This window comes from Nipponia nippon, unplaced genomic scaffold (genome assembly GCF_047370975.1).
Source record: "Nipponia nippon isolate SJK-2023a ecotype South Korea unplaced genomic scaffold, ASM4737097v1 scaffold_5, whole genome shotgun sequence".
NCBI classification, from domain to species: Eukaryota; Metazoa; Chordata; class Aves; order Pelecaniformes; family Threskiornithidae; genus Nipponia; species Nipponia nippon.
Genome location: NW_028262369.1, coordinates 31206644 through 31232373, shown reverse-complemented (window position 1 = coordinate 31232373; position 25730 = coordinate 31206644). Strand labels below are relative to the sequence as shown.

The window sequence follows — 25730 nt, the reverse complement described above, 5'->3', positions numbered from 1 at the left end:
GACATCCAGGGCTTCACACACACTGAAGTCTTAAAAGATTAAAGCTTCCACAGAGTAACATTTCAACTGTAAATGGCATAGGTTGCTACTATGCATCCCAGCTCCTTGGCTGCTCTGCTGTTCCCTTGCCGTGTATTTCCCTGGATGAATTTCTTTCCTTGATTTACCTTTCCTCAGTGCAAGCATTTTTCATCTCCCTTTTCAGAATTTCACCTTTGGGGGCTTGGACTAGTTCTCTGGTTAGAAAGACCATTTTTATTCTAATCTTGTCCTTCAGAGTGCTTGCAAAATCTCTGCTTCATTGTCTAAGTAAACAAAAGTGTTGACTAGAATCAGAACAGACCCTTTGGGATTCCTAACAGAAGACCTGTCTGAGATTAATGACAACACACTCATAGTAATATTTTAATATATTTTTTAACCAGTTGTGCACCCATGTTATGGTGATTTTGTTTGCACTTTGGTTTTCTCAGTTTGCTTATCAGAACGTTACATCAAATGTTATCAAAACCCTCAAAAAGCCGTATCTCATCTACAGCTTTTGCTTTTTCTGCAGGCTCGCTGTCTCTCAGCAAGGGAAATTAGCCTGTTTTGATATTATTTGTCTTAAACAATCTAACAATTATTATTTTTATAATTTCGTTATCCTTCAAGGTGCATGGAAATGCATTGTTTAACAACTTGTTCTATTTTTTGGATGCTCAGGTTTTTGCAACATTTTATTTCATAAAATCTCTTTCCTAGTTTTTGCATAATAACTTTTGTCCAAGGATCAACTTACAAAGCACAACTTCGTTTGCAGTGTGAAATAAGGCTCTGAAACAGAACTTGTCCATGCTAGTCCTAGTTCTGCAATACTTCTGATGATCAGATAAGTTTCTTACTGACACTATCCCACTGACTCAGTTTGCTTCTTGCTGCTTATTTTCCTCTCAGGTATATTTTGAAGATTAATGAATATTTATAAAATGCTTTGAGTGAAACCTGCACATGAAAAATGCAGCAGAAATTGGAAATGTCATCATTACTGATGCTTATTATTTTTTAAAAAGGAAACTATATTGCAGTCAATATCCATGGAGAATTATTAACTATAAAAATAGAATAAGGACTCTAAAGGTACTAGAGGAAATTGTGGCTGGTACAACTACACTGAAGGTGAAAGCAGCTGAGTAACCTGATGAAGAAAGCCTTGCAATGGCACAAGATACAGTGGGCAAGTTTTATTAATAATGCTTAGCATTGAAATATATGCAGGATAAAGTATTTGTATTACAGGAGGATGATGAAATCCTTTTCAGTCTGCAAGTAATTAAAGATGAGGTTCATCATCATAAGTAACGTTAATAATTTTAAAGCAGCAGGCTCAGATAACCTGTACTAAAGAGCTCTAACAGAACTGTCAAGAGAGATCTCATTTGTAATAACTCCTGGCATTCCAGTGAAATTTCAGAAGACTCATAGTATTGTGCCAATGTTTAAGGAAAGAAAACTAAATAAACAGAGCAAGCAGGATGACCCAGCTAGCTGTGCTATGGTTAAGGTGACACCAGTCCCAAGTAGCACAGTACAGAAGCTGATACTTAGCCAGGCAGTAAATAAGTCAATAATTGGCAATAATTTTTATTTTTATCAACATTGTCTTGTTGATAAATCCCATTTCTTGATAAAGGTTGTAAGCCCGTTTCCTACAGATTAGTGTAGGAACGTATTTCACAACATATTTCACAAAGCATTTGATCTACCATTGTGACATTTTGATAAAGATCTTAGTTGAGTCTAGTGTCACGAAATACAGAGACATTTCAGTTGTCTGGGCCAGCCTGGGTCCAGAAGCAGGGCCTGTGCTTCTGAGCTGTGATGCATAGCAGGCACTTAACCAAATCAGGTCAGCATTAGCTGGGGATGTCTGCAATCATCAGCAACTTGCATCTTTCTGTTCCCTGGTTCACCTTCATGGTGTATTGTTGTAGTCTGATTTTTAGTGATTTGTCTTATTTTTAATTTTGCTTTATCTGAGTTATCCTAGCCTTTTTGTAAATGTAAAATCACCACTGATAGCATTTCTGAGTGACACAGAGATTGTTTAAGATATAAATTACTGTGAGATAAAGCAGCTAGACAGAGCAAACAGTGGCTTAGGAAGGTTGATCTGTTCACATGAAGGTTTTGTAATGCAACCAAGTTCAATGCAGTAAGCCTAGGAGCTAAGATCACAGTTCACACCTCTGGGACCAGGGAGCTGTACCGTGGAAAAGAGTAATGCCAAGAAAAAATGAGGAACCGTTAACACATGGACACTGCAGGCATGCAAATAATCAGAACGATGCTGTTGTAGACATGGGCAGTGCAATTACGGAGAAATGTGTGGAGAAGCAGGGACACAGTGCTCTCTCTGTAGGTCACCTGTAACACTGCCATGGAGTACAGCTTTGATTTGTACAACTTAGGGAGGATATTCATGACTGGAAAAGGTACAGAGAAGAACTGTAAGTATGATTTAAGGAGAGAGGGAAGGTGTTATAATGACTTATGTGACCTGAATACAGCTAAGATAGAGCTAATTGCTAAGAAGCAATTTGATCTAGTGTATATGCTGCTGAGCAGAAAAGCGATGCTGAATACTGAAGATCTTTAATACAACAGGCTTTAGCAAAAAGCAGTGGCTGAAAGCTGAAACAACAAATGTTGAATTAGGGATAATCTTTAACACTGAGGAAATACATTATTGGGTGCATTGGACAATTTTCCATTATTTGGAGTTTTAAATCAAGACTGAAAGTCTTTCTGGATGATAACTTGTATCTGAATAAAACATATCTGGATCAATGAAAGAATGACCAAGAGGTATGGGACAATTTCTATGCTAGGGACAACTGAGTAGTTCTTGACTTTTTGGCTTAGAAAAGAGATGACCTAGAGGAAATATGGTAGCCCTGAAAAATTATTGGGGTCACAAAAGAGTTAAATGGTTTGCTTAGGGTACATCATGAGTCAGTGGGAAAGTTATGAATAGGAGCGAGATGCTCTTGGTGCCTTAGCTGCTGTGGGATGCAGTGCTGTTCAAGAGCACGCAATAACCAGTCTCATGCGTCATCCTGAAACTAAGCATGGAAGAATTGTTTGTTGAGAGTGGTTTCGAGAGTAATTTAGCCAGAGCAAAGAGAATAAAGTGGAATGGGAAGAAAAAGAGCAGAGACACAGGCAGAGATAATTGTGCTATACTTAACAAAGAACGTGAAGGAAATCTTTGGCCATGGTGATACAGAAAACGTTGGTGTTAATGGCAGTGAGAGGGGATAATTAATTCTTGCATTTTGAGCACAGCAAAATAAAAACCAGGAAAATTTCTACTCTGACTCAGGTGCAATAAAGAAGGACAGGAAAGAACGGAGTTAGTGAACTAGGGGGAAAAAGGACTTTTTCTGTCAGAGCTTTACAGAAGACGAAATTCTTGTTCTTTCTTTTCATACAGTAGAACCGGCAAATTGAGTTAGCACGAAATACAGATGTGGCAAAGTGTCATTCTAAAAACAATTCAGTGCTGGTAGGAATTAGTCCATTGTTAAATATACTGAGAAGCTGATTGGAAGCAGAGCATGACCTAATGGGTGTAGCATTACTATTGCAGCTGTGTGAAACCATTCAAATAAATAAACAGTCCAGTGAAGAAAGTGTGCTGGATTTTTAAGATTCTCCTAGTTTAACAGGATGTGCCAAGTCATTGTTTTAACTGTGGGCCAGATCCTTAAATGCTGTAAGGTGCCTAGCTCCATAGCAAGCACTGAGATGATGCTGAGTTTCACAATTCAATCATCTGACCCCCGAAATTAAATCCTTCTCATGGTTTCCCTGGTGATACCACTATGAAAGGCTGTACAGAATGGCACAGACCTGTCCAGTTTACAGTGATGTCAGAGGGAGTATGGATGCCTAAGTGAAAGCAGGATTTCATTCATCCTTACCTGACGAGTCCCTCTGGGACTGGTGCAGATTTTGGTTTGACTTTGACTGTAACAGTGATGCTGGGAAGCAGAATTACTCATGGGAGAAACCTGATGGGGACCCACCTTGACACTTCCGTTTGTCAGAGATCATTGTTTGGAATCATTCAGTGGGATTAATTGCACTCAAAATTGTGCTTCAAATTCATATCATAGGAGACTTTTGTACTGCTGCTGTTGAAGGTAAAAGCCCAGTGCAACAGACCGTGCATACTGTATACTGGCAATATACGGATCTGGGGATTTATCTAGCACACCACAATCCCCTGTTTTGCAAGAATGTTTTTGAGATACAAAATAAATACACTTTCAGTGGTCAGTAGCCAGGCTCGCTGACCTACTTCTGCCTGCAGCATTTCTTCTTTATCTGAGCAGAGCCAGGCACACAGGAACTTGTGACGGGAATGCTGTGTGCCTATGCTAATGAAGGGTTTGGGTTGAAGATTTGGTGCATTACTGGCATGGCCTTCCAGAGGTCTCTAGTTCTCACTGTTCTGCCTTAAGTCAGCAGGAGCTGCCTGTGCCTCTCCTCTTTGAAAGTCAACCCCTAGACGTTACCTTCAGGCTTCTAGGTGTTCAGTTCAAGGCACAAGATTACACCTGTGCTAACCTGTCTGGGAGCTTTGTGATGCAGATGCAAAAACATCAGAGAAAGATTAATATAACCAGCCATTGATTTATTATGTTCTGGGAAGTAAGGGATAAAGCAGGCTGGCGTGATGCTCTGAGCCCAGCCCCCTTGACGATTTCTCTTGTCCTGACATACATCCACCAGCATTTATCTTGTCTGTTCCCCTTCCTCTCCCTTTAGTTTCTCAAACTTCAGGAGTTTCTTTTGGCAGGCATGCTCCTCGCTGCTGCTGCTGCTGCTGCTGGAGCTTTCCTCTGAGCTTTCAGAGAGGAGATACTTGATTGCCATCATGTCCTTCTTGTTCATTTGCAAGCAGAGGCAGGAGGATTTGCTCACCTTAAATGACTCCCCCCACATATTCTGGCACATGTCAGTCCCATTTGTGTACATCTGTGTGTCAAATAAGAAATGCATCAATTAAATTTAAAAAGAATTGAGTTAAAAATCAGTTTTTACAAATATTTATAACTTTTAAAAAATTGGTAGTAGATTATAAAAAAGCAGTCTGCAATCATCCACTGTCTTGCTGTGTGCCATGCTTCATCACTTCTGAGATATCTTAAAATGTTATCCCGCAACTGGCAAAAGAGATTTGGCTGTTGTGAAAGCAAGTGATTACACAAAGTGCAACGCGATCAACAGCCAGCCCTTTGTTTCCACCCTGGGGCTGACAGCCCAGCTAGCTTTCTGGCTCTGACAGACCAAAGCCGTGTGTGAGAGCCTGTACAACTTGTAGCATGTCAGGACACTCTGACATGTCTCGGGATCTGAGTAGTGCTGAAAGCGCCAGACTGAGTGTTTTGAATACGGAAACCTTTATATCTACAGGCTAGAGACAGCCCAGTGGAGTCATAGCTCTGTGGGATCTCACTGTGCCTGCTGCAGCGTACATTGTGACCGGGCAGGACCTCACAGACAAAGAGAATGGACAAAACTTAGAAACTGCTTGAAGAAAAGAAGTTTTCTTCAAGCCTCTGAAGTGCTGTGTCCAGTGGTGCAATGGCCTTTCTGACTCAAGAAACTGTAAACTGCAGCTTCTTGCACTCTCTGCAAGTGAATCTGTCCTGTTCTTGATATTACGTTGTTTAGTAAGGCATGTGTCATAGGACCTGTACAATCACACAACAAAGATATTTCTTGTTTGCCAAGCTCACGTTGTGACAACCTTATGTCCGCCCAGCTTGAGTTTGGCTAAAGAGTATTAGCTTAGGAGTTATCACATCCAGCCACAGAGTGGGCAGGATATACACTTTATCTTGCATGCATTTCTCCCATGTGTTTGTGGTTGAAGTTCAATCTTTTCTGTTTCTGTAAAGGAAGCTTTAGGTACTCCCAGAAACAAATCTAAGAATGAAGTTAGGGGTGGGAGTAACGGCAGGAGCAGAAGCCTTGGGAATTAAGGAGTGGGAATGTTAATGACTGAAACAGGGGACCAGGCAGCAGGACTGCTGGGCTCCGTTACGGACTGATTCACCCTGACCATGTCACCAGCATCTCTCTGAAGAAAGCTGTGTTTCATCTGTAATAGTACAATCAGGCCTTGCACATGATGCTGATTCTTTAATCCTACAGTGTTTCTCTTAGTGCTGTAATTTCTGGATGATGTGCTGGTTTGCTGTCATCACCAGCTCATATAAAGATCTGACACCGTGACTCTCGGAGAAGGTGCCCTCTGTTTGCGGTTGGAAGATTTCTGCATGGAAGCTGTGTGAAAAAACCTAATGATTACAGATTTAAGTCTATTATGTGGAAGTGGGACTAGGCATCTGTAGTCCTGCAGCTTTTTCTGCTCCACCTATTTTCCACAAGTGTTCTTACGAGATGTCCCCCTGTCTCCCCACAGGCAAAACTATGTTGACGTATGTTGTATAGGAAAGCAGATGAGAAGAAATCATAATCGTTGCTTTTGCCTTAGAAATCTGTCCTTTCTGAATAACACAGAGTCCATTCCAAATGGCCCCACAGATTTTGTAGTCTGTAAAATAGCTTTTCAGTTCACACCATCTCTAGCCAGGGCTCGTTCCATGGATACTGCAGTTGCTGGAGGAGGAGTGTGGAGGTTGGCTAATGCACTGGGAGCAATGCAAGGTCAGAGATGGAAAGGTTGCTGCATCTACTTCTCTCCTTGTGTTCTCCAGGCAGGCAGATCTTAGCTGTTTCTTTCGCACTATTCCTGTGCTTTTAAGCAGCATTAGATGTTTTCTTCCAGCTCCTGTACAGTTCCTGGATTTCTACCTGCTTTTAGCTAATAATTCCAGAAAGTATTAAAACCTGTTATGTGGGTTTTCTTAGGTCTGTATGCAAGATACATGGCTACATCCTATTCTTATGTTCCACACGTTCTGTGACATGTATTCATGCTCTTCTACTCGCTAAATTGGTAATTTTATTTTGACCTTCCTTCTAACTCTGCTTAAAGATCAAAGCATAGCCAGAATGCTGCAGCAAACAAACAGTGCACACAGCCCATTTACCAAACGTGTCCCTAAATTACTGCAGAGGGTTCTGATTCTACAGCTTCTTGGAAGATGATGTAGTCTATGCATTAACATTGCTTGGGGAGCACTCAGCTGGGAGAACAATGACAAAACATGCCTCGTTTTAGCCAGGCTAAAACTGGCTATGATCCATTGTGCATTCTTAATATTCAGCATTTGTTCCACATTCAGCATTTGTTGCAAATAGTCCTTGCAACCACTTGCATATGTCAAATATAGGGCTGCTGATTGCTCCTCCGTATGAGCTGAGGGCATCAAAGGAAAGTAAGCATCTGTCCACAGTGCTCTGACACTGGCGAGCCCTTTGTGCTTCTGGGTAACATTGACTTTCTTTTCCATGAGTTGAGTCCAAACCAAGTGAGTCTAGTGTTTGCATATCATGTAATTTTCATATGAGAAATGTGTTTTTTAATTTCTCTGAAGAAACTTCATCTTTACTCTTGCTTACCATGCAAGCCTATTTTTGGTGAAAAACATGGGCAGTTTAGGGTGTGGTTCCGTTTAGTTTAGGAATAGCTGTGCCTGGCTTCAAGTGATAAGGCCTCTGGATTTGCTGCATGTTTTTCCCTGCAGATGGTATATCTTCTTTAAGAAATAAGTACAAGGGAATTCAAGGTTAAAAACTACTATCTCTGGTCCAGGGACAGCTTGAACAGGGACTGGAGATTATTTACGGAGATTATAATTTCATTTTTCACTTCATCTGGAACTACTGATGATTTAGCACATCTGGGAAACTAAGCTGTAAGTTTCTGCAGCCCATTTGTTTTTTGGCCACCTTCCTGAGCCTGCTGATTAGTGTCACTTTTGCAAGGCAGACAGCAATCCCGCGCTAACTGGACTGTGACTTCCACTTATATCAGTTGCTGAACTGACTTCTGGAAGTACATGCACTTGAACTGAATTCAAAACAATGAATCTGGGATCTCTGTAAGCCTTACGACCAGTCCTTAAGCACTACACTTAGATTTCGTTTACTTCTGCAATTTGGACTGTTTTCATGGACTCAGTGAAGTTCAATTGTTAAAAATAGTCAAATAAGCATAGCAGTTTTGAGCTGTATTATGTTGCCCTGATGCTAAACTTACTTGAGTCACCAGAAAAAAATCCTACCTGACTCTTGAAAGGTCTGTAGATCAGGTGCCAGGCAACCTTGCTCCTATAAGTCTTGTCAGTTCTCATTTTATACACTTTTGCTTATAAAATTAGTTATCCGAACCACTAAAACCTTCTCAGAAAGATGGGATGAGCTCTCAGAAAGCTTGTCAGTGCTGCTGACATATGTTCTATAACCATCAGAGTTACACAGAACAATGTTAGTTCTGCCTAGCCATTGCCAGACACAATGGAGAACACACATCAGAGAGGTGACAGGTCTAGGGAGAACAAAAGGGAGACAATTAGAAGAATGTCAGGACTTGGAGGATGAAGAAGGACTTGAACATGACAAGGTAAAATAGAGAAAAGGGCAAAGATGCCTAATAGGCAAGAAAACCTTAAAAATTCCTTAGTCATTTGGGAACTTAAGTCCCAATTTAAAAAGACAAAGTGTGTAAAGTCCCACACTATGTAAGGAACCTTATAAAATGCATCTCTGTTGTATGAACAAAGTTCATTTATCTTTTACTTTCTAAACTCCACTGTAGTTAAAACATCAGTGCTGAACTTTGTATTGCAATAGTGATTAATTAAATGTATATACTTAGAGTAAGTGATCTACATAAATATAAATGTTTTAAAATTTGTATACTTAAAAAGTCTGATGTAGGTATGGCTTGGAACTGCTGAAGCAAAAATAATTCACTTGTTGCATTTTACACCCATATATTCAGCAAAAAAAAAAAGAAGTCTTAATGCCATTTTTTTCTGCTCCAGGTGATCAGGTTTTCTTACCTCGCTGTATGGAATACATTTAGTCTTACAGTGGTTTTTTCCACTTTCATCCCATTCCCAGTCCGTCAGCCAGTTATGAGCACATATGGAATCATCTTTGCAGGCTTCATACCTTCATGGAGATTAGTGTGGAAGATACAGTTATTTCTCTCACTTTTTTTTCAGCAGACTTAGATTCAACTCAGAAAGTCTACGTGGGCCATGCTATTAACATGGTATGGTTGCACAGTGCAGCTTAGCAACAGATATTCAAGAAATGTGCACATTATCTTAGCTTGACATGCACATAAACTCTGCGCTGGCCAGGAAGACCTAAATCTCAATGAAAACTAAACAGTTCACCCACTACATTTTATACTCACAGACTTAAGTAAAAGGCAGATGTTCTGAGGAGCCACGCTTACTCATGCAGTGTTTTCTGCTGGTTATGTTTGCTGATGTTACTGAGCGGAGAAAATACTGTGTGGGAGGGAGTTTCATGAATGCTGATGTTCAATATTGTGACAGAGCACAGGTACGCTAAGAGTGAACTGTCACTTGAGGGAGATGTGGGGAAAGTCTGTATTTATGAATTAATGTGGGCAAAGAAGAATTGTATTTCCGGGGCAGGGGGTTGCTATGAGGAATGTGCACTGAAATAAGGAAAATCCACAAACAACAAAATCATACAAACTAATAGGCTGTCAGCCTCAGAACGTTTTCAAAGAAGTTAAACTTGAAGTGAAGGAGTAGAGTCTTGTAGGGTTCAGGTCTAAAATTAAGTTATTATTTAAAGTATACTTTAAGTGGTAATGTAAAAAACAGCCTATAAATGGCCTGGAGCGAGTACGGTATGCAACTGGCTCGTTTATGTGATGAGAGATCTCATGACTTACCATTATCCTACATAATTTCCTTCCTTCCACTTCTTTTTATGCTCTACTTTTTGGCTCTTACCTTTCTTAAGGATCACTTTCTGCAAATCAGTTAACATCTACTTAAATTTAGTCTCAATGGCTTCAGGTGGACTATTCACACCAGCAACTGAGAGTGCCAAAACCATGAGAGACAGCTTTCAGAAAGTTAGCGTAGTTCAGGATGGTATTTATAATGAATGCCTTTGGATATATTTTCTGTTTGTAATTTTTAATCTTTGGAGTCATGTTTGCAAAACTACTTGGATATCACGAGGGCTGCAGACTTTTATTTTTAAATGAAATATGAGGTTGTCACGTGGTCACAGAACTAGACATTGCACGTGCTGAAAGGTAAGAACATGCACAACTGCAGAACCTTCACATAGGTTTTCTGGGCTTTTTGGGGGGAGAAAGAGCAGTAACAGATGGAGGGTAACCAAGGCCCGAACTACACAGGCCTAGGGCAGGAGACACATTCTCAAATGTGTCCATCCATGAATCTGCTGTCAGAGGTAGGGGCTCTGCTGGAAATACAGGCGGCAATTTGATAAATCAATATAATGTGACACTAATAGGGAGATCCTACCAGTTTGTGCCATGACTGGATTTGGGACTAGGGACTATAAGAATAATTGGCTTGTTGTTTGTTAGTTGCTGCATGTACCCTGACTGAGAAAGACACACAGAGGTAACTCCCCAGTGACAGCTGTTTCTCTGATGCTAGTCACTTTGCCTGCTTGAAGGCATGCCAGTTACGAGCATCAATGCAAACTTCTTGTTAATCACCATCTATGACCTCTCCACATACCAGCATCAGATTCAACAATTAGCCCTTGATTTTTCAAGCCACGTAGGCATGTCCTTTATTTTGCACATGCACTTAAATTCATCGCTTTCCAGCAAAGTCGATCGATATCTCCTGTGAGCTGCCTAACAATAGTGCTTCCATTTAAAGCGGTTGTGCCCTTCCCGCAGCCTTCTTTTTTGGTTTCCTTTTTTATTTGGCTAAGTATTTTTCAGCCCGATGGATTCCCAGACCAGGGTTGCTTGACAGCCTCTCAGACAGTGCTGCTGGCACGTGGGTGGGGACAGGGTAGAGGAAAGAATGAGCAGCCCTTGGGGCTTAGGAAAGGGCAGAACTGCTGCTTTTGAAATTAGTGTCACCTCCAGTTATACTTCTCAAATTATGAATATGTATTTCTGAGTTTTACTGAACTGGGGCATTCATGCTATGCATCTGGTTTCCTCAGTTTTCTGAATTAAATATGTTTATGAAAGTATTTATATTTTTATTCACTATTATCTATTGAATTTTCAAATGAAATGTTTCCTAATTATGATTATTGCTTGACTCTGTGGTTTGTTATATAAGCAGGTAGCAAAGCATAACTATTGTTACGAGTTTTGCTTTATCCCAATGGAAGTAATTATGAAGCTAAGTTTTACGAAGAATCATGACTTCTGAAAACTCTGACTTCTGCTGTCCAGAGACCCATAAGTGGTTTCTTCAAACATTAATTAAAAACTGTGAGAAACGTAAACATAAATACTTAAAAGATCCTTCCTGAACATACTAGTTCCCTATGCACAATGGGCAGGATATTTTTATTTTAAAGCTTTCCCCCTCCCATTTTTTATAATTAGCTGTTTCTCTTTTAAAGGGCTCAGGACCCTTTCACAGGTGGATCAGAAAATGGCTTCTACATCAGGCTCTTTCAAAAGCAATAGTTTTAGGACTAGTGGGAGCAAGGAATCCTAAGACAATAGGAAGAAAAAGAAGGCCCCAAGCTAGTCAGATGAATTTCTTTTAAATGAAGTCACTGCTCATTCAGAATCCTCTGCACATTTCTGGCCACAAAGACATACAGTATGCAGCAGGCACACTCACGGCATGTAGAGAAAGTAGGTCACATCTAGCAGTGCTATGGCACGCTAAAGGGACTCCAGTGAATAGAACATGGAAAAATGTTACTTTAAATCATCAGAAAGTGTGGGAATTCTGTCCAGGCTCTTTTCTAGCCTCAGGCCTTAAGCAGGGTGAGGGAATGGGTTTGACACTGGCATTAGGCAGGCACACAGCCTAGCATGCACAGTAATGGGTCATCATTACATTTTTGATTCAGGCCAGGCATCTATGACGGCAACAGGGCTAATAGATCATTGTTCAGTATTTGTTTAGAGTAGAGCCTACTCTCTGCCAGGAGAGACTATACTGGAAAAGGGTCAGTTTTTCCTGCCCAGCAGCTCTCAATCACGCACACCCACACTTTCCAACAACGAAAGTTAAAAATGTTATTTGCCTGGAGGTTCTGGTAATACGCAGGGGACACTGAGGGTTTTGCTATGTAATACTGACCCACCATATACACTTTGGTATAAATCTCCTATCTACTAAGGCTGGCTTAAACCAGTTCATAGATGCAAACTAAACTTACAGGATATATTTTCTTTCATCTTTACACTTTCACTGCATATAGCAATTTGGTGATGACTTTGTGTGCTACTTGTTTTGGGATACATTTGTTTTAGATATTGGTATTCTATTGCTTTGCCTGTTAGATCTGTTCTAAAGCTCACTGGCAACTCCAATGCTTTAATATCCAAATGCTTTCAAATTTTGGTAATACTTTGTTCTGAGCTTTGAGATTCTGAGCACTGAGGCAAATGCAAGGTCTCAGTCTTTATCTTCAAGGTCAATAATCTGGATTCAGTTTAGAAGATTACCAAAAATTTAGGAAGGAAGACTGCAAATGACAAATCTGTTCCTGAGCCACATGGAGTTTCCTAACACAGAAATAAAATTCATCACTAGAGGAAACTCTAGGGAAGCTAAGAAATACATCAGCCCTTTTCACTATCTTCCATTACAAATCCAAGCTATGATTCTTGTTTCCTTCTCTGGCACAAAGCAATGGAGACATATTTAAAGACAAATCCTACCAAAATACTGCACTGCATACATGACTTTGCCCTTGGAGAGAAGATGAGAGTGGAAATGGATCCATGCGTCAATAATATTGAAGTTGCATAACCACTAGGGAAGGCACCGTACAGAGCAGTGCAGGAGAGCCTGACCATGTGCTACTGTGTGTACTGTATTTTCTGTGCTTCCAAGAAAAAGCTATTTTATAATGTTTTTAGAAGTATTAAAACAGTTTTCTGTGATTTTCAGGGCAGCCTAAGGGATTCAGACATTCACAGTTCATTACTTTCAAGGGATGCTAGCAGTTGCAATCCTATGATGTGAACACAGCCTGTGCTGTTGGTACTGTGCTTCACACCAATTTAACCATACAGACAAGTTACTGTAGTTACTAGGCACAACATTAAGATGGTACTGACTTAGATTTATATGTCACATGATGAAATTATTTAAGATCCAACATCTCAAAACAGGGAGGGAGGGAGGGAAGGAGGGAGATATATATGCTGGATATGGACCACTGAAAAAATCTCAGTATCCCACCCGGATATAATGCTCCTACCCCAAGATTAAGGACAGGCAGGTGCTGCATTGTCCCACTATATGTCTTGCACTCAAAAAATAATGTGATTCCCTGATGCTGTATTTTGGGAAACAAAATTAAATGCTATTATGCTTGCTCATTGCTATCAATATTTTTAGCATTACTTGGCTGCAAGTTTCTCTGAGATTCAGGCTTTTAGAAGTGGTTTTAGAGAGAGGGATGATGGAAGGGAAGAGAAAAAGCCAAGGGTGAAAAATTCAGGAATTAAGCTAATTTGTTATATGAATTAATTGAAAACATACAGGAAGTGGCTACTTTCATGATTTCATAGTGCATTTTATACATATAAATGTATCATATCATAATCAAATATTTAGATTTAAAATGCTAACTGCATAAATGCTAACACAGGTATGGACTTTTCAAAGGGTGGGCAGGCCCTCACTGCTGTTAGCGCCTGTCAACGTGGTGAGAGCTCCTCTGTCACGTCAGGCAGTTCTGATGCCGCTGCGCCGCATCCTCACGGAGAGCAGGGCAGTGCTGTCCCTCCTGCATTCAGCCTGTGTCGTTATTATTTTGAGGGTAGTAGCTTAGCAGAAGAAAAAGTAGAGATGGCAAACAAGAAATGAAGGGGAAGAACAAGAGAAAAGGCATAAAGGTGGTGCAACACCATCGAATCTTAGTGCCACTTGACTGGGAGATCTGTGCTTCATCCACCCATGCTCCTTGACACCCTAGGAACACAGGCATATTAACGCTAAATAAAAATACTTTGATAAAAAGCTGAACTTACCAGTCATCACAAAAGCTTTGACACAGTGGAACAGACCGAATACCAGCAGCGTATTTGGGATGGATCCAGCGAGCAGCATGTGGAGAACACCGGTAAAAGCACTCAATTTTCTTTGTGAAATCTTCACAGCTGTGGTGGGTGAGAAAAGCCACAAATAAGCCTGTTTCTTAGCATCAAGGCTATAGCCTTAGTTTTCTAGGCCTGCTTTGATGTGGATGAAATACTACAGATTAGGAGAACAATGTAGAAAAGCATCCTTTCGCCCAGTTAGTGTCTAGGTTCCAAACTCATTCCTTTGGCATTCTGTACCGACTCTGACTGTGCAATTACCATAGCCAGCTAAAGAGCTCACAAATGTTTCCATGCATATTTCAGCCCTATTTGTGTAAGCTTTCCGTAAACTTTTGAGGCCTTGAGTTTTCCTGGCAAGAACGGTTCCAGGCAATAATAAAATGTAGTTTAAAACTATAGTACAAAACCTCTTTTATGCTGTAGCCTCATGGTTTCACTAATCTTTAGATTTTCCCACAGCCCAGCTGAAGTTACTTAAAAACGCATACTGTTGCTGCTCTTCTGGGAGTGGCAGGCAATAGCTGTTACTTTTGTGCACATCTGTTTTTGCTTAATTGTTTTGTACTTTCATTCTTTTATTTCTATAACTTGCCATGTTTCACAGCTGTAACATCTAACAGGGTACTAAAAGTCTTAATTATGAAGACATTCTTCGTGGTTACAAAACCCACAGGACTACAAGAATTTTTATTCTAAATACTCAGAAATTTCACTCCTGGACTCTTGTGCATTTTGTTTGTGAGATTTAATAATCTAATTGATCTGCTTTCTAAACAAAGGAAGAAGCCTGGTCTGTATTGACTAGGGGTCGCACTCCCTGGTGTGCGATGGTTGCTTTGGAGAGCTACAGAGGTACGGTGTGGTGGTTACCTACTGGGTTTACGACTGCTTTGCATTGCTAGATCTGGTTCTATGCTGAAAGCAAACTTGAAAAAACATAACCCTTTCTTGATAAAATGGCAGATATCCTTCTGCACAAATAGTATATACTTAGGGATTCATGGCCTCTTGTGAGAGGAGAAGAAGAAGGGCCAGATGTTGGTCAGGTGTAGAGACAAGGTGACGGGAACTAGGCTGGGTGGCATGATCTCTAGAGCAACCTAGGGACCGTCCATCAGCAACTCCAGGGGGAGTCACCATTGGCTGTGTGGCTGCTACAGCACAGATCTATTGAACCAGGACACAGACAACATCAAAGCTGACTTACGATTTACTGAGCTGCCCGCATCTGTTCCAGTAGCTGTTTTTTACTTTAATTACTGGGGAATGAGCCAATTGCTCTGTGAAGTCTGCATAGCAACAGGAAGCTGTTAGGAATGAAACAGAGATCTTGCAATAAGGATTTTCTTTAATACTGTATTTGGAAGGCTCAAAATGTAAGATGAATCCGTTTTGGTCTGTAACATGATAAAGTCTCGTAGCACTAACCAGAAGATGTACTCAAGCCCTAACACTTTTGGTTTTGGAAGCAGCAGTGTAAATGCTAAGTGAGGTGCACTGGCATCAACAGTGCTTTGTCAAGGTGTGCCCAGAGAGCCCCAAGAATTTTACTAGTGTTCTGCCAGATGTTATATCCTGAGGGATACTAACTTTGAAAGCTACCAAACATAAAGAGAGTTGAAGAAATGTAATAAATACTATACTTTGCTCACTGTAGAATTTTGATCTCAACCTTTCCCATTTGGTGTCTGCTACAATTAATTAATTTTTATACTTAATCACAATAAACCAAATTCATCTTTGCTGTAAACTTTTTTAAGCAGATGGAGCTACAAGAAAAGTAAACCGCATCATAATTTATTTTAAAGATATAAATGAAGTCAATGAGAGTTTTGCAGTTGACTTTGTTAAGAACCAGAATCTTACTCTTGCTTTGCATGCAGCAAAACGCCAATGAAGGAAGCTTTTCAAATGCAACATATACTGCATCTTAAATATTTTTGAGAAATTAAGGGAACTGCCAAAACAATTAGTGTGTACAAAGCTGTACTTCTAGACTATATTTGGCAAAAATTAAACCACTCTTACATTTAGAGTACAGAGTGCATTCATGCATATTTGGCTCAGGACTTGGCTTCAGTTTGTGGGTGTCCCCTTCCAGACATCCGTATTTTTGGCAGGTAGATGACGTCATGACAGCAAAGACGGTGACAGCAAACCTCAGCATTGTTGTTTGGTTCTTTTTCCTGTATGGAAAGAAGTCTTTATTTATATCCTTTATTTGTAGGAGAAGCCATAACATTAAAAGGAAGGGCTGCTTTAAAAAAGCTACATACATAACCAAATAAAATATGCTCAGCAAAGATGCACACATAAATATGAAGACACACATTCTCCCTTTCTCTTTGCTTATATCTGAACACTTCTGCTACATATTTTTGAGGTTTGGTGGCAAGTGATAAAAGCCACCAATAGTTCAGGCTATTTATGAAAACATGTTATAATTTTCAGTATTTATGAAAATGATTTTGAATTTCTTACACTGACCTGAATTTATCTTTGAACCCCTCCAAGAGACATCCCTATGCTTCACTAGATTTCAAGAAAAGATTGATTAGTTCTTAAAACTTGCAGAGTTGTTTTGCACACTTGGAAATTACGCATTTAATACAGCTGCAAGTGAGCTAGCAGTGGTCAGCACCTGAGCTGGATAAATTACATTGATAACTTGGCTTTGTTGAGGCTATGCTAATTTATACTGAAGAATCTGATCCATTATTTCCTGCCTGTTTTGTAGGGCTTGGTCAAAAATGCAAGATAAAAACGTTTTGTCTGTGAAACTAAAATGTCTCTAAACACAGACTACATATTAGTGGGCTATATAGATAAATCTAGAACCTGTTACATAAATCAATGCATAGTTCTTCATACATATTATCAATTTAACCCTTCATTCTTTAGTTAAATATTCCTGTTATCTTTTTGGAATAATTTTGGCTGAGTATGGACTGCAGCTCCGCTATGTACCTAGACATTTCAGATACAAAGAAAACAACATGTTACAGAAGAAGAAAACTGTCTCTCCAGTTTCTCAGTAGTTTCTCACCTCTTTTGCTGTCCTTCTGGGTGATACTCCTCTCTGGAACAGGAACACAGTAAATTGCTTTTTTAATTTTCCACTTTATATACATACCATCTGGCATCAGTGCTCCAGAATTTGTTTGCCCTGGAAGAGTTCCTTGACCCTTTGGAATGCTAACATAGATTTATTTCAAAAGCAGATGCAATGACCAGCACATAATGCCCTTTTATTGTTTGCAAACATTGACATGATAAAGAGGAAAGTGCAAACGTAGGTTAGAATTAGAAAAACAACAGCTCTCTTATATACCAAATACAACTAACCCCCTGCTTGATTTTTCAATGATTCCTTTTATTATTAATTATTAGATTCATTTCTGCAACAGTTTCATGGGGCTTTTATCACAGATTAGGAGTTCACTGAATTAGAGACATTAAAAACAACATTTCATATTTCAGCCTGACTGGCTTAATTTTGACTGTAGATATGATGGCTTCCTTGGCTTACACAGTAATTTTACTGCAGCCCCTGGAAGAGAATCCACATCTCCCGATTCCTGGGTCTTTGCCCTCTGTTCACAAGATCCCTTTAAAACCTGCTGCTGTTTGCTCTGGTTGCTCTGCCTGCCTCATATGTACCCTCCAACCAGTGTCACAAGCGCTACAAGGAACTGTTGCTTGTACCATTGATAGTCATTCCCGATTGATTGATTGGCTTTCACTGCGAGATCTGCTTTCTGCAAAGAGGATTCTGCATCTGAACATAAACCATTGCATAAGGTCGACACGGTGATTACAAATAGTTGCACTGACTTTCATAGATCAAATCTCATTGAGTACTGTAAAAAGCAGTACCACTCACTACCTTGCAATTATTTAGATGCATAAGGAAAGTAGCATCTGTTGTTTTTGTGTTTACAACAGAACACTGGTTTGTCAGATAATACTCTGGGGCCATTATTTACAAACCTTTTTTGCTTGAAAAAACAAACATTGGCACAGTGGAAGTGTGGTATGAATCTCATTGAGCAAACTCACTGAGCATGATAATAAAACAATCTCTATAAGCTATAAGCACTGATTCCTATCCTAACTCTAGTAAATGCCTCCAGGCAAAAGTGTTGCTGGCCTAAAAAGAGCGATTTCCAGATCAGTGGAAACTGAGCGATTTTTATGTTCCAGAATGAATTTAATTAAGGCAAGTTTAAAGAATGAATTTAATTAAGGCAAGTTTAAAAAGGCATAAAGTAACTATAGGAGAAACTGAAGTAAATCTAATGGCTTATTACCCATGCCTTGACCTCATGTGGCTTGATCCAGTGTTGGCTGAAATTAATGGAGATCCTTGCTGATTTGTAATGTAAAGGATTTGTGCATACTGCTCGGCACTTGGATCTGTGTATTCATACAAAATAAAGACCGCTGTATAATATGAACACTCACTTTCAACACTGTGATGAGTGGATGGGCTAGCCAGCCTGGTAAAAAGCACAGAAATAGTACATGCTCTGTGCCTTACTGCCCGGTTTGCATAAAATATATGCACGCTTGTAAAGGTGTAAGGATGCCAGGAGGTTTCTTGTAAGGCCCCTGTTCACTGAATTGACATACAAATTATATTAAGCTATAGGAAACTGGGATCTCTTTCAGGCTTTGAGTATGAGCCAAATGGGACCACTTGCTGGGAGATTAGGCAGAGTTTCTAGCAGCAGGAAGGAAAATTGTCATATGTTTGTGATTTCTTGGACTTGGCTTTGGTTAGCAATACATGTAAGCAGGCTCAGGCTAAGGAGGTTTTAGAGATCTCAGCTATACATCTTCGTCACCTGAGAAGTAAATCTCGATTCTTTTTTCTTAAAGTATTCTCTGACTAGTTATTTTGTGTGATGTCTTATACTGAGAAATTCATTAAAGGAAGTTTCTTACCCCTTCCCGTACTTGAATGGGACATTTCTCTTTATTTGTTAAAATTGAACTTATTTTCAAGTACTCAGTGATGTTCTTGTACTTTTAAGGCTCCTACTGCCATTTAATTCTACTGTTAATATCAGTGCATTGTAACTCCTATTTATCTTTTCAAGAGCTAGAGTTAAAGCACCTATGATGTTAAGAGAAAGAGTTAAAGCATGCGTGACGTTAAGATATCGCCACAGACAGCAATTCAGGCACCACAACATTAAATTATTATTATTATTATTATTATCATCTGATGATCTAATTGATAGTGGCCTGTGATGCTAGTAGAAGTATGCATCTATTCCAAAACCACAAACACTGCTATATTAGGTCTCAAGAGCCATCTACCTGAGCAACTTCCTTCTGGCAAGAGCCAGTAGCAGAAAATTGGGGAAAAAAATGTTTAAAAAATAAAGCTAGTTGCCAACTTGCCAGCTTCTGGCAATCAGTTTAGTAACTATGTCACCTGACATCTCCTAACTCAACATAGCGATTCCTTTTTTGTGAGTCAGATCTCTTTAATGACCAAAGTAAGCTTTTATGGTTTTATATTCTTGGTAACTCTGCAAGGCCAATGTGGTTAAGGGAAAAATTGTTTGCACTTCCAACCAGTCACAATTGCCAGATCCATTTCCCTTCTTGGCATCCTGAAAGCATAACAACAGTGTGACCGGAGGGAGACAGAGTTTCAGGAGCATAAATTAGAGCATTTGGCCTGTTATAGCTTTATTATCCATGGCAGTGTGTGCTAATGAAATTAATCTGTTTGTTCCTCGTATCTCAGTGTGAGCCTGCATGCTCAGAAGCTGGAACTGTTTTTCTCGTTAACTGTAACAAGAAATGTAATTAGGAGCACAGGTTGTTACCCAATTAAGTGTTATTCCTGAAGCTTCTTTGCAGAACTGCATTTGAAGTTGCAATAAGGGCACATTATTTGATGATCGGTTAAGTATATGTTGTTGACTTTCATTATGTTAGACTTCAGAACCAAGAGTTCATATTCACCAGTCTCTGTGCTGAATGTATCATGTCACAAGTCAAGCTGAATGCCAAAGGAGGCGCTCCAGATGGACTCAGCCTGGCACTCTTGACTCTGGAGAAAGAAAAGCGGAGGTCAAATCTTAACACTACTGAATTTAAGGTGTGATTTGTTTCTGTTCACTTTGGTGAGGCTGGGATTCCTCCTTTTGTCTGTGTAAGGAATACATCATGGCACAAAGTAAGGCTTAGTTGCTTGATTTGAGTACGTAAATGTTGCTGAGCTAGTTCTCCAACCAGGCACAGGAATGACAAAAGCACCAGTAATTTTATATAACCAAGAGAGTGAGTCAGCGGGGGAAAAAAAAAGCAGATATTTTAATGAATAGTAGGTTTAAAAAGCAATCACAATGCACAACAACAAAATTATCATTGTAAAAATGTTATTTTAAGCCCCATGTTAGGTTTTTCAAAATTAAAGGGGACAAAAACCTACTTATTTTAGCTTATTACTGAGTTGAAAGCACCTCTTGAAAGCATAACTGAATGCTCTTCCTTTGCCCTAGTCTTTCATTTGCCTTTCACATTCTGCTAGTCTGTTACTGTGAGGTTCCTTGAACCACTAACAATTATTGTTATTTTTTCTACAGAGAATGGGCTTTGGTTTGGATAGCTACTGACTGTGTGGTGTGATGTGGGCTCTCGCAAGTGGCAAAGAAAATCTGGGTCCAGCTTGACCTATACTCCAGAATTAACCAACGGCAATCTTGTCTCTAATTTAGAGTATTAATATTTGATTGAATTTTCTACAATCACTTATGAATGATGAATTTCTTCTTAGGGGAGTATGAATACTATTTTTTTTTCTATTTACACTTTTATTATGGGTATTTATTATTTGTGTAGAGGTAATGCCTAGACGTCCCTGCATGAAGTTGTGATGTAGTGTTTTAAAGTATTGGGTGCCAATACTGGATTATGGATGGCCGTGTCCCACAGCCCCCTTTTCTGCCCCGATCCTGTATGGCCCCTTTCCCTCCACTGTGCTGGCACAACCCAGATGGGGTTGTACACCCAACCAGATGGGGGAATGGATCCAGCAAAAAGAAATCCAGCGCTTCCCCCTGCCTCCAGTGTTTCTAGCCAAATCAATTTGAAATTTCAGTCTATAGCACAGCTGTAGAAGAGTTGTGTTGCTGTGAGGGAAAGGGTGGTATATCACAATGAGAGGGACAAACTGGGGAGGGCAGGACTGGCAGTACTTTCCGTCAGAACTGCCAACCTCTAAGGCCCATTGTGTTAGCATTCTGGGCTTTTTTTAAATTATTATGTTGAACACCTTGTATTCAAAATTAAGAACTGACAGGTCTATAAAGAAAACAAATAATGCAAGCACAAGGTAACAGTGAGATCATAATGGTCAACATATTAAAAGGAAGTGACTGAAAACCACCAGATTAATCACTGCCGAGCTTTTCCTGTTTGTATCACGGCAGGGATGAATTTTAAGGACACAGTTGAGGTCCATGTAGTGTCTCTGCAGACATCTCTGAGGAATGACTCCCATACATGTCATATTAGTTCTAGATTGCTTGACTCATTGCCCTGTGATGAATCTGTGGTTAGAAAATTGACCACAACACTCAGGGAACAGGTATTTTTTCCCCAATACCTTTCTTTACGTTGTCCTCTCTCTCTCAGCATCCCTGAGATGGCTCCCCTCTGTTGTATCAGTCAAAAACTGCTTTCACTTCCAACTCCCTTCTCAGTTTATCTATGCCCTTTTTGTCTGTTCTCCTTCGATACAGACACATTAAGTCTCCTGAAGTGTCCTGATGCCAGCCTCCACCTGTTGGATTTGCCTGGATTGCTTTCTTGTATTTGTCACCTCATATGTGGGAGGCATTTCTGTAAGTAGCAGTAAAACTACATGTAATCTTTGCCTTAGCCCTCCTTAAAACTCATCTTTGTTTGGGTGCCCAAAGAGAGGGTGACAACAGTTAGGATCTGATGCTACTCCTGCTGGCCAGCATCTCTCCATTCCCCACGTGCTTCCCTTTCTGGACCTGTCAGAAATGCACACAAATATACGTATTTACATGCATATGTAATTTGTACTCTGTTAACACCTAGGGGTAACAGCTCAACTGTGGCAATTGCTGTACAATCAAGCCCAAGCCAAGAGTGAAAGCAGCATATTCACTGGTCCCTTTCTGTCTCTTTGAAGCTATAATGTGCCTGGTGAGCTTTTGTTGCTAAGAAGTGCTGTTAATTTAGCTATTGCACTAAGCTCTCCCTAAACCTCATGGCCATACTTTTAACTCCTGATATATATTTGCATATTTACATCTTCTACTTCCTTATCAGATGTAAATATGATACCTAGAACAAGGTTACAGCAGTGCAAAGCTGTCTGTTTGACATACTGCATCACTGCAAACAAGGATCAATGTCCTTCATGGTATATAAAGAAGGAAAATAACAATTGGAAAGCAAATCATATCCAGTTAGGACTGGACTTTTGTTATATACAGATCTAGTAATTGCCATCCTGGACCAAGTTGTCAGTTGGTTTACTTCATTAGTCTACCCCTGAGACTGACTAATAGTAGTAATTTCCATTGACGATGCACTGGAATAATATACTGTATAATATACTTTTATGGAATAACCTGCCTGTAAGAAATTTCTTCCTAATACTCCTTAATTCAATGATTAGCTTGTGCCCTGAAAGATGAGTGTTTATATCCTTCCTGTAAGAAGTCCTCATGTAACTATGAGTATTTTTATTAGGACACAAATGTCTAATGCAGAACTTCTCAAAGAGCAGACCTCGCTAGATTCAGATCATGAGTAAGTTTTGCCTAGATTGTGTCAAGGTCCCAGACTTACTAATTCTCCTGCATTCTTCTGGAAAATCCTGTATTTCTTACCATTTTGCTGGAACTTAGGGGTGGTGGTGGGAGCTGTACTCTATGGCTGCGGTTCTCAGCTATGCAGGCAGCCTGCATTGCTCAGCTAGCCTGGCAGAGCTGGGGTTGGTGTCCTGCTTTTTGCTGAACAAAATGATGCATCATTCTATAAAGAGTACTTGATTACTCTTAGTCAAAGCTCTTCCTAGCAAATCTCACTCTTCCTGCAGTTTGTGTAACTACTTTTTTACCCTGATTTTGTATTTTGCTCATAACTGGTGTTCTTTAGTTGTGTCACGCTGGGGTTTTTTGTGAATCTTGAAAAAAGAATGCTGTCACAGGGGTGAAGTTAGGGAAACAGCCAGGAGTCATGGCAATGATGTGCAGCCTGTATAATTACTTGTCATTACTGACATTCCACGCAGGTGTAGCACAGCATCCCAAAGTACCGTGTCGTCTTCAGGGCTGACTGCGCATTGCCAATTGCCAAACATTAGTATTCCAGCGTAAAGACCGGAACTTCTCTGTGAATACCATTAGAACTGGGTCACTAACAGAAGGTGCGTGACAGCTTAACGTGCAGAACAACTAACGCCATTTCCTCCGTCGCGTACAGAGCAGAAACACTGAGAGTGAAGATTATGTGTACAGTGTGAGCAGAATGACAAATGACAAGCCTTTGCGATATACTTATTTGGTGGCGTTCGTGATGCAGTTCTGCCTTGGAAACAGTGAAAATAGGTGATCAGCTGGGTTTTGGGCTGCACCGGTGTTGCGAAATGTTTGAATTTGATAGGAATTCAAATGATTAAGTATTTCATTTTGTAGAGGAAATTCTCTTGCTCAGCAGCATCCTAATAACATCTACTATTTAGCATTTTCTATTCTGTTTGGCATAAAGAGGTTTTAACCTCACAGCTTCAAGCTGTATGTCTCTATTCCAGCTCCAGGAATTATTGCTGTAGCTGTGTGCTTGGCAGTCATAAAAATGCTGCAGATAGATTTACGGCATTTCAGAATTTCAGAATCAGTTTTTTTATGGAATAAGCTGGACTAGACTCTGTGTTCTGCCTTACCAAAATCCCTTTAAACCAGCTAGAGAAGAGTGGAAAGGGAACTCTTCCTGGATAGCATCATTCCAGCTACCTTCTGCATCAGAAGGGCATGCTGAGACCTTCTTTATACGGAGAAAACGGAAGGTGGAAGCCAGGGAAAGGAAGTGTCTGGAGCTGCAAAGAGAAACAGCATTAACTGAGTATTAGCTGAGTATCAGTAAGTGAGCTACACAGGCTCTCTGTGGTCCCCTGCTCTTGTTCCGTGTTAGTCAGTCTGGATAAGATACGAATCAGCCCCTTTATAAGCCTTTATTAATTACTCTTCTATCTTTTTTGGAAGTGACAGCGTATTTCTGGAGACAAACACCGTGAACATAGGCATGGCATCACACCACGCTCTGCCTCATTCATCTGGACCCCTTTTCCCTGCCAAGCCTCTCATGATTTGTTCACTTTTATTTAAAGTTGGAGGGAAAAAAAAAGGGAAACGGAAAAGAAAAATCAGGACACTCAGATTGGTCTGCAGATTCAGGTCATATTCAGTGATGAGTTTAAATGGAAAAAATATGGGAGAATCAGTAAAATGAGGAGTATTTTTCCTATTCCTTCAACATGAAACCTCACTGTTCTTTTGTTTCCAAAATATTGGAAAGACATCTTGAGTCCAAATTACTAAACAGAGATTAAACAGAGAAGGAAATAATCCAGAAGCAAACTGAATACAATCTTTTCACAAGTAAAATGTCCTATTAACTCCCAAACATCTTTTTGATTCGGAGTGATCAAAAAGATTTTTAAATTGTTTTGAGAAAAGGACTGAACCAGAAGGCAATTATTTGCAATTCTACCTAAAACCAACACCTGAAGATTTGTTTTTAATACATTTCAAAGGCAGGTAATCTTATTCAAATTCTCATTGCGACTTTTCTTCCCATATTCATGAGTTCTTTTTTGGCACGTGAAGCGAACAGGTGTGAGCCAGTGCAAGGTGGCCCACAGGCCGTAACCAACAAATAACTAATTGGCATCTATGTTGCAACAGGGCAAAGATCCAGCCAAATTATGACGAGGCACCGTGCCATCCTCATAGACTCACACTGTCACGGGTGCCAAGATTCCATAAATTTGCATTACTTACATTTAGTTAGGGCAGGATTCCCAGCTGGGCAATTCCACGTGGTTGTCCATCTCCATCATATACAGTTATGATGGAAAAAGATCTCTGTGACTAATCCAGCATCCTGGAATAGTTTTCAGCAAGAATTTAAATATTCTTAATAATTATTTAAAAATGCTCCCACTCATCTACATCAATAAACGGTTTGAAAGTGTGTTTTTGTTGTCTTTGTTTGCACAAAATGGATAAAAAAATCTATAAAATCAGGCTTCCGCTTGAAGATATATAAGCCTTTTCGGCTTGGTAAAATGGGAGAAAGAATTGGGTTTTTTTTCTGCGGCAGTAGCAAGGTTCCCGACTACGTAATAGTGGGGGGAAAAAAAAAAAAAAAAAAAAAGACAACTTTGAAGTTGCTTTTGTGAAAAATGAATGCAGAA

General features: G+C 39.9%; 2 protein-coding genes across 5 annotated transcripts in view; one reads left to right on the top strand and one right to left on the bottom strand.

Moving 5' to 3' along the window:
• MAST2 (microtubule associated serine/threonine kinase 2) overlaps nt 1–25730 on the top strand; it is a 227590-nt gene that overhangs the window by 5802 nt on the left and 196058 nt on the right. The window lies entirely within an intron of this gene.
• LOC104015411 (riboflavin-binding protein) lies at nt 1148–25642 on the bottom strand. 3 transcript variants are annotated; one of them, XM_087733147.1, is made up of 8 exons: nt 24198–25642; nt 20098–20324; nt 17301–17333; nt 16283–16440; nt 15462–15561; nt 14183–14311; nt 9027–9138; nt 1148–5025 (listed from the first exon to the last, which is right to left on the bottom strand). In XM_087733147.1, exons 4-8 carry the CDS (start codon nt 16419–16421, stop codon nt 4783–4785), a joined length of 723 nt encoding a protein of 240 aa, XP_087589273.1. In that variant the 5' UTR covers nt 16422–16440; nt 17301–17333; nt 20098–20324; nt 24198–25642; the 3' UTR covers nt 1148–4782. The 3 variants fall into 3 exon arrangements, with proteins under 3 accessions (XP_087589273.1, XP_087589272.1, XP_009466425.2); XM_087733146.1 differs by lacking the exons at nt 17301–17333; nt 20098–20324; nt 24198–25642 and having other exon boundaries at nt 1148–4894; nt 4972–5025; nt 16283–17279; XM_009468150.2 differs by lacking the exons at nt 17301–17333; nt 20098–20324; nt 24198–25642 and having other exon boundaries at nt 16283–17276.